This window comes from Cariama cristata, unplaced genomic scaffold (genome assembly GCF_000690535.1).
Source record: "Cariama cristata isolate BGI_N322 unplaced genomic scaffold, ASM69053v1 scaffold4013, whole genome shotgun sequence".
Lineage (NCBI taxonomy): Eukaryota > Metazoa > Chordata > Aves > Cariamiformes > Cariamidae > Cariama > Cariama cristata.
The window spans coordinates 29,837-42,052 of NW_009610020.1; the positions used below are offsets into that span (position 1 = coordinate 29,837).

The window sequence follows — 12,216 nt, forward strand, 5'->3', positions numbered from 1 at the left end:
GCGAGGCTTCATTTCAGAAAATAAAATTACTTCAGGGATCACATTAAAAAACCAAAACCTAAACAGGGACAAAAAACAACTCACCAAACATGCATATACACTTCTACTATTCAGAAATGAGAACATAAAATCTCAATGACAAGGTCTAAAGTAACAAAATGCCAAGATACTGACAAAAATTACTCTGGTAATAATTAGAGAAGAACAAGAAGAAATTATTGCAAGGGTAACCCACCTCAACTAAGGCATGCTTCTTAGAAAGACTAAATTTAAGCAGCTGAAGAGTCAAAACATTCAACAGAGAAAGAGCATATGGGAAATCAAACATGGATGATGCCAATTCACAACAAGAGTGTTTTGAGAAGGCATCCAGGACCTTATGTGGCTGATTTGTAAATCTCTGCTTAAAAAGCAACCAGATTTTGATCATATGCCAGTTATTTGTATCAAAGGAGTTCAAAATGAAGTTGCTAGTGAAGCTGCTAGCTTAAAAGTACAGCTGAGAGAAATTTATTTAAATATGGTTCTCTCAGAGATTATTTCACCTAGTAATAAATAAATTAGAGATTGGAAAACTGTGTTAAAAACTTTAAAACCCATTCCACACAAAATAAGAAAAGGATATGCCAACTTTAAACTCGGGAAACAAGGTCTTTCAGACTGGGCAGATATATGGTAACTACATCGCGTAAAGAAATCATTGGTAGCATTACTCATCAGTAAATGTAAAGGTGGCAACATTTAGAAAGAGCTTCAGGATGAACTCACAGTATGCCAATAAACAAGTATAAGTGTAAGGGAAACAAGCAGAACCTGCGTCACAACCATCCTACAAGCTGATAAACAGCAATAAGGTCTCAGAGGACAAGATCTGTGCAAACAAGTCTGCAAAGCTGAACAACAAGCAAAAGTTTCATCACCATGGTAACCCATCATCACATCAGTAACTCACAAAACCTCATAAAAGAAAGCTCAGAGCGTGTAGAGCACTTCTTTCTTGTATGCTCCTGACATATAAAGGCTAAAAAGAACACGTCTGCTTTCTCTAAGATATTGAACTGTCAGAGAAATAATCACCTTGCTTCGCCGCTGGAAATCTTTCTTTAAGGCAGCTAATTTCTTAATCTTAAAAGCAGTATTCTAAAATTTAACATAACATTGATGATTTCTTCTTTTTGAGGAAGTTTTAATGCACTATAATCAAAGTTCTATATACAACACAAGCTACTTCTTAACTAGGATAAAAGACAAGCTCCAAACAACTATTGCCAGAAGATGCTAATACTAAGGATGTACTGTCATTTATGCGAACCCTATAGAACACTTACCACTGGAAGCTGCAAGGACATCCTTACAAAGCATTAGCCAGTGAGAAAGGTTTTCTACTGCCAGCGATGAAAGCATATGTCCCAGAGTATCGTGGATATCTGAGCACAACTTCCGATCAGTCTCCCGATCCAACATTCCAAAAAGGACACCTTCAAGGCCTGTCTCTGTTATATTAACCCCCTGATGCCGGGAATGAGCATCTCGCCGAGAACCAGCTCCTGGTGCAAAAGGATTAATATCTGCAAAACGATAACGAAAAATCTTTTCTGAAATCAGTAACTCAGTTTTAAAATTTGGAATAACAGACTAGAATTGGACATTGTGTATTTGTGTGTGTATAGTTCAGGCAATGATACACCAAGACGTTACTGAATTTCTTCTGAATTAACACTAGAAAGATTTTAATACAGCAATTCATTTAATTTATTTTCTGCAAGGCAAATAATGCCTCCTAGTATTACTTAAAAAAAAAAAAGAAAATGTCTCTCTCTGTTCAAGGTACAACCTCCATGAATTTGTAAAACCCCAAATAGTATTGGACTCGAAAGAATCTTTCCAGAGACAGACATAACTGGTGTGATTTAATACGAGTAAGCTCACGATTCTGTTTGTATGAAGACTGAGCTGATCAACGCTGTTGAGCCTCCTATATTCACGATAAAATAATACATGGAAGAATTGAACCCACCAGCAAAGTCCACAGGCTTTGCAGTCATGCTGCTAACAGAATATAATACAACCAGATGTCTCAATCAAACAGCATACAATTAAGTCAATTTCCAAAAGAGCAAGACCTAAAATACCAGAGAAACTGTAAAATGTTTCCGCTGTATGTACGCTGCATGTCCTATCTGATTGCCAGTCTTAATGAGGCAGAGAAGTTCAAGTCTGAACTTTATAAAAAGTTAAATTATAAGTGAAAATCAAGAGGTAAGCAGGGGATTGGCCAGAAGTTACTGGAGCTGGAAGGGACAGTTTTAGGATTTTTTTTCTGTGCGTGGGGGGGGTGGGGGGCTGTTGGGGTTTTTTTCCCCCCTCTCTGAAGGCAAACCAGACATGCACATATACGTGCGCTCAATTGTTACAAAAAGGCCACAGGAAAGAAGTACTTACTGATGCCACCGTTTTCTTTGTCCCCAGCATTTTTTGCTAAACTCATGGCATATTCACATACTTCTGCTGCTTCCCTCTGAGCAAGCTGTCGTAAACATGCAACTGCAGCCCGGCGAAGCAGCAAGTGGGAGCTGCACAAATGAACCTAAAAATCAGAATCATTACAGGCGAGTGAACTGCTGCACCTCCATATCAATAAATCAGCGCTGCTAAGGACTAACAGCATTCTACTTCTCAATTAGATGCCCATGTGCGAGTTGCTGGGTACCAAGCTCTTTACAAGATCTTGAGAGTTCAGAAGTAAGCACTGATTATAATGTACAAATATGAAAATAAAGCTGAACAACACAGAGCTGACAGGTGTTACCTGGTTAAAGAGATAAGAGGTTAAATATTGGAACTACTGCGCCACTGTGATTTAGACTAATTATACTTTCCAATCTGTTACACCCTTCAATACTACTCAACCTCATATTCTGCTATAGCTGTAAATCCCATTCTTTTAAACAAAAAGCCATCATCAGGTGCATCACACGACAGCCATCCTAAAAAATTTTCTTTCAAAAGAATTTATAGCATAAGTTTTTATAAGTGCCTCTCAGTAAGACAGCTTCAGATTTCTTTGCTAACTGGCTTCTGAGTCCTTTTGAATCACCTCAAGTACAAGCAAATGTTTTTCTTATAGAAGAATTGTGCATGGTCCCTGTTTTCCTGAGAGGAAGTAGCTGCACAGAGGACTGTATGTTTTTCCACAGTGAAAGAGATGAAGAGTGCTCTTTAAGAAACTTTGATTCTTTATTTACCCTGTGGAATTTGTTTTTAATAAACCAAATACACATTTGCTTTCTCGGTATTAGGTTATTATGTGGATGGAAATTGCCTTCCTAAATGAAAGTGTTGTATAGTTTATAAAGCATTTTAACAGTACATCTTTATTCCACACATAAATAGACAAGATTTTAGTCCTGAAAAAACAAGCAGACTTTAAAGAACCTCCAAATATCACACTGAGGTTGTGTTAATGGAACTAAAACACAGAACATTTGGGGGTTTTAATTAATGGAAAGAATATTCCCCGGTTCAAGGTAGAAAACAAACAACTAGTGGTTACGAAGCCAATGCAGGAAGAAGAAATGGAACTAGACTGTGGAACTGTGTAGTTTAATTTTGATACCTACGGTTAATTCCATTAAAAAATGAGTCAGAAAGCAATGAAGAGTTTGCTAATGGGGCAGGTAAGGCAGACCTTGCCTACCTATCTATGTATTTGCAGTATACAGAAATGCACAAGAGAATTCAGAGGAAACCTTATCAAATCAAGTATGACTTGGAACTAAGGAACATGAGAAAAGAGAAGAAAAATAGCTTTTGTTTAGCAGAGGACCATAAAGGAACAGGAAAGAGACAGTAGAAAACCCCAGGAAACAACAGCACTAGTCATTCCTGTATGAACTTCAGTGTCTGTAATATGACCCACTGGTACTTACAGAGTAAATGGCTGTAGGGATTGTTTGTGATGCTGTACATAGCACTCATACAGAAGGGCCTACCTACTTTCGGGTACGTTGCACACCTTTCATGAAAAGCTTTGGGAAAGGACAAGTGAGATTCTGGGAACACAATGCACTCCCAGGAGTGCTCCAGAGCTGGGGGGGAAGCAAGGCTCATTGCCCGGGGTGGGGGGAAGCATGGAACAATGAGAGGATGCCCTAGGGAAAGGCTGGATGGCAGACTAAGGAAAAGGTCCCCTGTTAACTTAAGTAGGATCACACTCCTTCAGGTAACACAGAACCACCAGTTCCACAAAGAATGACACAGAGAACTTTGCAAGACATCCAACAGACGCTAGGGAGATGCTTTTCAAATTTCTCAGTATTGGACCGCTGAACCTCTGAAAAATAACTTTAAAAATAGTAATAATTAAAAAAAAAAACAAACCACAAAACCCACATCAAAACACACACCCACACACAACAGCTTTCCTCTTACAGTCGTATTTGGTATCTTTTGGGTGCCAGCCTCTGTCTCACTTCCAGGCTTAAGCCAGGACTTGCTGACAGAACACTAATGGAGGGAGAAAACACCACCACCAACAGCAGCACAAGAATTTGAATGTCAGCATCCACTATGCTGACAGTGGTAAAATACATCCAAAAATCTCCTACCTTTCCCCAACTCACTCAGTCCCCTCTGTGCCTGCAATCAGTTGGAGGAAACAGAGTGTTTAAGCATCTTTTTACTCAGTCATATCATATATAAATACTTGCTATTTTGTGCCGTCTAGGGTGAAAGAGAATCAGACCCTACGACTTCAATTTGGGCAGTATTCTGAAAAGATTTAAAAATGGCCTGGGAACAGACATCCTTTTATTGCACTCTAGTGTTTTTGCAAATGTGACTTGCTTATTACATATGGGTTCCTTGACACCTTGCTAAGTACTTCTCCTGTCCTCTGCCAAGCACGTACATAAAACTGTGAGGAACAAAAGGGGTGCATTTTGTACTCACACAAAGACTGGGAACCAGACTGGACAGGTTGACATGCCGTGGTGCAAACATATGAAGCTGCTGAAGGCAGGATATGGCAGCTGCCTGAACAAGCGAGTCTGAATGGTCTTGTGTGATTGCACATCCCACCAAACAGGAAGAACGGATTGTTGAAATCGTAGCTCCGTTACCTAATGATGTAATACGATATCCTTAACACAGCAAAATTTTTGTACGACAACTGCAGACTTTAAACTTTGGAGAAACAAAAATTTTCAATGCTTCAGAGTTCACAGATTAACATGCAACTTTTCTGAATTCCTACTACAAATTAGTAACTACACAGCTTCAAAGAAACACTACAGAGTGCTTTAGTTCTCTTTTTTAAACTCAGTTAAACAATGTCCTCTCCAAATGAAATTTTGGATCAATGATCTTCAGTCAGAAATATTTTAAAAATATCTTCCCAGGACATCAAACTAGTAAGTTATCTGAATTTAAATTTTGAAAATCCTTTTCATTCAATACATATGGGCACTATTTCATGCACCAAACCATTTTCTAAAATATCAGATAACACTTAAGCTAGCATACACATATGCAGGTGATTTTAGTGAGCTCCATTAGATGAGTTGCACTGCTCTAACAGGACAAGCATTGAAAAGAACAGTATTTAACTTGAAAAATAATCCCATTCTGTACTGAATTCACCTGCATTAGATTTATAAAAAAAACTTGATTTACAGAAAAATGTAACCTGCAGAAGGCATTCTATAGAAGTTGTTATTTAAAACATTAACGACACTCCAGATCAAAAGGTTAACATACAGCAAGCAGAAACACAAGTTCAGTTAAACCATCTAGAAATTTTTCATAACTAGAAATTTAAGTCCAGTTATTTAGAATTAAAATTTCACTAGTGGCTGGCTCTCTGGCACTGCATCAAAGACCATCCTATAAATATTCCTAAAAATCCCAGTTAGACAAAGTTACAAATCCATGTTTTTGCCATCTGAGACACAGAATTTCAGATATGTTTGTCATGACAAGACCTTATTCTCCACAGTAAGGTACAGTGATCTAAGACTATAAAGAATGAGTGGAAATGAGTTATAGTTCACAATATCATCAATTATGTCAAACTTAAGCTTTTGCCATCAGTTAAAAACAGAATCAACACATGTTGAAAATGCAGAGCAAAAATCTTGCCTCTTGCCTCACCTCTACACAAAAAATATACGCAGCAAAATATGCAGCAAGGTGTTTTTCATCTTTTACCTACCATGCAAATTTGCCATCAGCCAGAACACCATACATCACTGCAAGTTACACAAATCTCAAACTGCAGTCAAAAAAGCCTCAAGCAGTCACTAGTAGGATCAGAAGTGAGGCTGCTTGCAAGACTCTAAGTGAATTTGTCAAAATCCCCACTTGCCTGCAACTGCAACAAATAAAAATTTACTTTCTTCCACTTAAGATTGCGATATATTATCTTCATACAAGTTAGACTGTTTGTTTTCTCTTCAAAGTCCCACTAACCTTGCAGCTCAGGCCCAACAGTAGTTATTATAGCTCCAAGACATCGGCCTAAGCATTGATGTACTTCTGTATGCGATGGTGGAACAGTTAAGAGCAGAGTAAGAACTAGAGAAAGCGTTGGCTCCACATATCCACGGTACATCGGTCCGCTAGAATCTACTATCAAGGCAAGTGAGTGGAGAGACCAGGTCTACCAAAAAAAAAAAAGAAATAAAGGAATATTTTTCAGTAATACATTTAGGAAATTTAAACAGTTTTGTATGCAGACTGAGCCTAGCTCTGTACGTCCTTGCTTAAACACGTCCAGTTAGCTAGTCTGACTCCAGAAGTGTTTCAAAGGTCTCAGAATCTCAAGCAATCGCCTGGGAGTTTAATATCTCTGCCATACTTTTTGTCTATCAGCAGTTTTGGGCACAATGGAGATGAAGATGACAAACAACTTGAGCAAAAAACAGTTAAGCACTTTGAGAAAGAAAAATACACACACACCCACTTACAAAAAGGAAAAAAGAAGAGTGACTCTCGAGACAGGAGAAAGAGAGAATCATTCTGCTGTAAAACTGGATGTAGAGTCTGTAATGGGCAGTTGACAAAGTCCTTAGTGGGGAGTGCCTTTGACATTCCAGTAAAAACTGATTCTCATGACAAGCTGAAAGGTTCACAAGCATTTTCTAATCAATTTTCTTATTAGAGGGTGCAAGAGAAAAAAGCAATACTGTTCACAGTCAGTGTACTACAGGCTGATGGAAAAAATGGTGAAAGATCAACCTATTTCAGTTGCAAGATAAGTAAATAACAAAAGAGCAAAACGATTTATTGTAATTGTCAAAGGAAGAAGTGGATGAGGGGACAGCCTTTTTGGTCACCGACGTTTCACAGGAAATAAATTCCCCTGACAGATCTAAAAGCATTAGCTATCTCTCCATAATATCCTACTAAATGATATTATTTCAGAATTTTCTCCATTAAATATGTGATGTAATTGCGCTGAAAAGATTAAGTTAAAAGAATATTACAGTGACAGAGCTAGACTCTTAGGAATGAGCTGGAAAACCTGCCTTTAAAACTGCTCCTTTTTAATCCTTTCTGACGCAACCCAAAACCCGTTAGCACTAGCAATCACGTAACTACTTCTGCAGTCCTAACCACGTGGTAGCACATTACAGCTTACCCTCTCATTCCTGCAAATTTCCATTATTTGTATCCCCATACAGTTTCTGTGCACCCACACTGACCTAGTGAGGGATGAGGTGTAACAGCTTAGCTTTTCACACTGGTCTGGTGTCACGCTCTCAACAGAAAATCAGGTAGGTATACAAGTTTCACCTGCACTTCCCCTCTATACTTCACTTTTTTTCATAAAGCAGTAACTTTTTAAATTTTGGTTTTTTAAGCGAATGGTACAGAATTATATGCCTCAAAATTACTTAGTTCATACATGGTCATATATGAAGTAAGTTACATACGCAAACTGAATTTTGTCTTACTTTAAAAAAAATAAGAAAATTTAAAAGACACTTTAAATTGTATTTATAGATCATTAATTTTTAAAAATTATCTCCAAACAAAACTAGGCTTGTTTTCCCAAGTGATAAGCTTGATTTTTTTTTTTTTTTTTGAATATTGCCCTGAAGAAAAGAAATAAGAAGGCACTCCAGTACATGTTCTATCAAGGTAACAATATAAATCAAGGTGGAAGTATAATTCTGTATAGTTACTGGGGGCTTCAGCTTCTCAATCTGTGAGTATAACGTGCTCCTACTCATAGGTGGCACACAACCTCCTGCTGCTAAAGCATAATAGTCAGTCACTATTCCACATAATAGTTTCCTTGCAGTAACTTGTGAAAAGCAAGACAAAAAATTACCTGTTATATCATGCAATTACACCATAATCTTTGAAGAACAGTAATTATAGACAAGACACTTTCTTTTACTCAAAAAGGGAGGGGGGAGGTGTTGTTTTTGTTTGTTTGTTTTTTCCTTCTGAAGTAATTCTTTTATTCTAGTGCTTTGATAGATTTCATTACTGGAGGGGAAAAAAAAAAAATCAGCACTTTTCCCTCTAATATTCAACTTACTGTAAAGACAGATGTACCGGTCCATCTAGCCCTCTCTTCTTTTACAGCAGCACCCACAAACAGATGCTTAAGGGAGAATAAAGACAGACCAAGACACTGACCCCTCAAATTTCTCCTGGCAGAGTAAAGACACTGTGTTCTCCCAATTTTCAAGTATTTTCAACTTCGGAAACTTTCTGATCTGTGCAGTGTTTATAGATATTCAGCAACTCCAAAGGTCTTGCTTTTTCAGTAGCATGTTTAGTACCCTTTTTAGTCTACCAGCAAATTTTAGCAGTCAAGTTGTCCTCTTGTGAGATTCCACATGTCTATAGACCATAGCGGGTAGAAACCCCTCCCCGCCTTTGCCTTGTCTTGGACTTGGCTCCTACTAGTTCCCCTTCCATCCGTTAACTGTAGTTTAGCTTGCAATAGATTTTTGTTGCCATAACATAAGCCCCCAAAGATGATATACTGCAACACTGTTGACAGTATCACATATGCAGAAATTACTTGGCAAAGAAAACTACTGCTCATCACCTGAGACTCCAGTAACTGATCCCATGTTAACCATTATCCAATTATTAAAAACTTCAGTTTAGGCAGCTAAGGTACAACTAACACATTTTGCTTTACAATTACAGTCAGTTAGGAATATGCTCACAGTGAGTTACTCTGGCTCAGCTGACAAGCAGACACTTGTCAGTCTGAATTAATGTGACCACTTGCAGCTGCCTCCCTAACAGTAAAATTACATTTTAACTGCAGTATATATTTGGGATTCTGTACTGTAAGTGTTTATGAGGAAAGTTCTGCTTTCTTCACATTCCCTGGCACATGCTGCATCCATATGATTTGGCTTACATGTGACGATCTCTTTGAGTTTTAATTTTAATCCTGAACATTTTGAAGTAGTTTTGTGGTGATTGTGTCTTTTACCTGGACTTCAGGAGAGGTTCCATCTTGTGCCAAAGCCAAGAGAATACTGACACTAGTTTTCAGATGCTGTCCAGAACCTATTCCACCAACATACCGATGGAGACAGCCCAGAGCCAAAGAATGGCCTGTTCTTGATACAACATCTCGAGCAGATTTCAACCTATTAATGTTTATATAAAGAGAAACCACGTAATTCATTAAGTTTGTTACAAAGAACCCTTCAAGTATCATAACAGTACAAATTACTAACAAGAATTTTGCAGGCCACCTTACAAGATCTTGAGATGCCTTAACAACAAAAGTAAAAACTATGTACTTAATCTATATTGCTATTAAACCAGATTACATGTCAGACAAGTGAAAAAAAAATATTTTAATAGTTATTTTCTTTCTTCCTGGTCAGAACTTGACATTTTATATGAAGAAGAGTTTTGGAAGTGAAAGAATATATGAAAAGCATCTAGTGTTTACCAATGTTTCACAGCAGACTAACTTAATAACCAGAAAAGTCATTGCTAGACCACTGCAGTGCAAAGCAATCAAGAATGGAAAAATGACAACACATATTGAGAAATTACAAAGAAATGCACAGCTACGTCTTCCACTGCAGAGTCAGCTGAATGACTGCTTAATACAGCTATTTCCTTCTACAGCTGAGTTCTAAGACTTTTCCAATGAAGTTATGTTGTTGTTGTTTTTTTTTTTAAATAGTGTTTTATTAATTAAACTAAACCAGAATGAACAGCATTCTAAATGATGTAGTTGTATAATCCAGTGACTTGTTGAGGAATGACTGTTTAATACAGCTATTTCCTTCTACAGTTGAGTTCTAAGACTTTTCCAATAAAGTTATGTTGTTGTTTTTTTTTTTTAAATAGTGTTTTACTAATTAAACTAAACCAGAATGAACAGCATTCTAAATGATGTAGTTGTATAATCCAGTGACTTGTTGAGTATTTTCCACAATACTTCTGCTTCTGAATGCACATCACATACATAACTTTTAATTAAAACCTTTTTGAGGGCTGGGGAAGAGAGAGAAAGGAAGGATATACTAATTAGAACAAATTTTCAAACATAAAAAAATTACTTGACAGTGTGAACAGACTGGCAATCATTAACAACTTGAATCCTAGATAAGATACCAAGGAAATAGTTCCAATAATAGAAATTCAAGGAAAGACAATAAAGATGATGTACTTTATTACAAGATGAAATGATGGGACAAATAGAGTTACCCAGAGGTAGGGGAGCTGGACTGAGGCTATGTGCATGCAGCCTGGCCAGCCAAAAACATGGGCTGCAGCCTTGGCAGATGCATTCTGACTCACAGATAGGCTGACATCTTAAATTTAAGCCAAAAATTGGGAAACATTGTCTTGTTATATCTACCAGACATCCTTCTAAAGACCTGATATTAACAACAGAATACGGAAAAAAAATTATGGGCCAGGAGATAAGTTAAATAAATGTATAAAGATTATGTTTTGATGAAACAGAACCACTATTGCATCATTCATATTACAGACATACTTAGTGTAAGCCGCGCTTATCTATCGGAAGCAGTTTAGTCACCCTCAAGTAACTCATCAAAAACTATTCATTGGTATCATTTCACATTTGAAGTAGTTTAACAACTCAACTGTCACTCCTGGAAGAATCGTATGAAATAAGTCTGAAAAAAAAAAAGATTCTGTTTGAAGGTTTGTTAGATCTACATAAACATAGCAATCAAGCATGAAGAGAAGAGAATAATCAATATGGTATTTAGTAGAGGAATCTTCCGAACTATGTTAAATTATATTTTTATTTCCTTTTCTGAATACAACCAACTTACTTATCAAAACTGTATTGAGCCATTCTAGCAATGAAAGAGGCTTCTCCAACCACTTGAGCCATTCTGCCAAGAGCTTCACCCGCTGCACATCTCAAAATAGGGTTAGGATTATCAAGGGCACCCATTACCAGCGTCAGAGCAGATTTGCGGACTTCTTCTGGTCCTAACGTGCTTTTATTCTCAGCTAAGCCCTACATGAAAAAAATATGAGAAAAAAAACATTCCAAAGCAGGGGGGAAAGGGAAGATATAAAAGCATTTTTACTATATTTGAGATCTTCAATTAAAAATTATGCACTTATGTTTAAATTTGTGATAATTTATTCTAAAATATACTGGTTGAAAATATTTAAAACTCAAAAATCAACAACATAGTCTTATGTTCGCCAATACTCTACCTGTTTCACACACAGGAAGACCTGTTGCACCAGTTTTTTTTATTAAATACATTACAGTGCTACATGCACCCTACTGATACTGAATCTGAGCTAGCCTCACACAGGATATCCCAGGAAAAAAAGAGCAGCTTTAAAATCTAACTGCAACATCTCTTTCTGCCAGACAGGAAAACCACAGCTCAGTTATGTTTCTGCAAGAATCACTTAAATCGAGGACATTTTAGGTACATTAAATTTTTTTTTTTTCTTAATAATCACATCTTTGCAAACATTTATACAGCCTGTTATATGAACATTCTACAGAACAAAAACATTAAACACTGCTTCTGCAGCTTCTTTGGTTCCCGTATTTCATTAACAGTACACCACCTTTCACTACAACTTTCAAGAAGTCTTTTACTTTGTGAAAAATAATTAAATACATGTAAGTACAAACACTGCATGTATTATAGAGGAAGAAGTTGATGGCTCTACCACAGAATCTCATTTTCTGTTCTGCAATCTTGATTTCAGCTC

At 37.1% G+C, this 12,216-nt stretch overlaps 1 protein-coding gene across 2 annotated transcripts in view; it reads right to left on the reverse strand.

Annotated features, from left to right (window-relative positions):
• Positions 1-12,216, reverse strand: part of HEATR5B (HEAT repeat containing 5B) — a 56,467-nt gene that overhangs the window by 26,902 nt on the left and 17,349 nt on the right. The window contains exons 17-22 of one of the 2 annotated variants that reach the window (XM_009697731.1): positions 11,304-11,494; positions 9,467-9,626; positions 6,469-6,658; positions 4,951-5,120; positions 2,443-2,587; positions 1,329-1,568 (exon numbers count right to left, since the gene is read on the reverse strand). In XM_009697731.1, the coding sequence (XP_009696033.1) occupies positions 1,329-1,568; positions 2,443-2,587; positions 4,951-5,120; positions 6,469-6,658; positions 9,467-9,626; positions 11,304-11,494 (1,096 nt within the window). Of the gene's footprint in view, positions 1-1,328; positions 1,569-2,425; positions 2,588-4,950; positions 5,121-6,468; positions 6,659-9,466; positions 9,627-11,303; positions 11,495-12,216 lie in introns of both variants that reach the window. The other variant, XM_009697732.1, reaches the window with a different exon arrangement.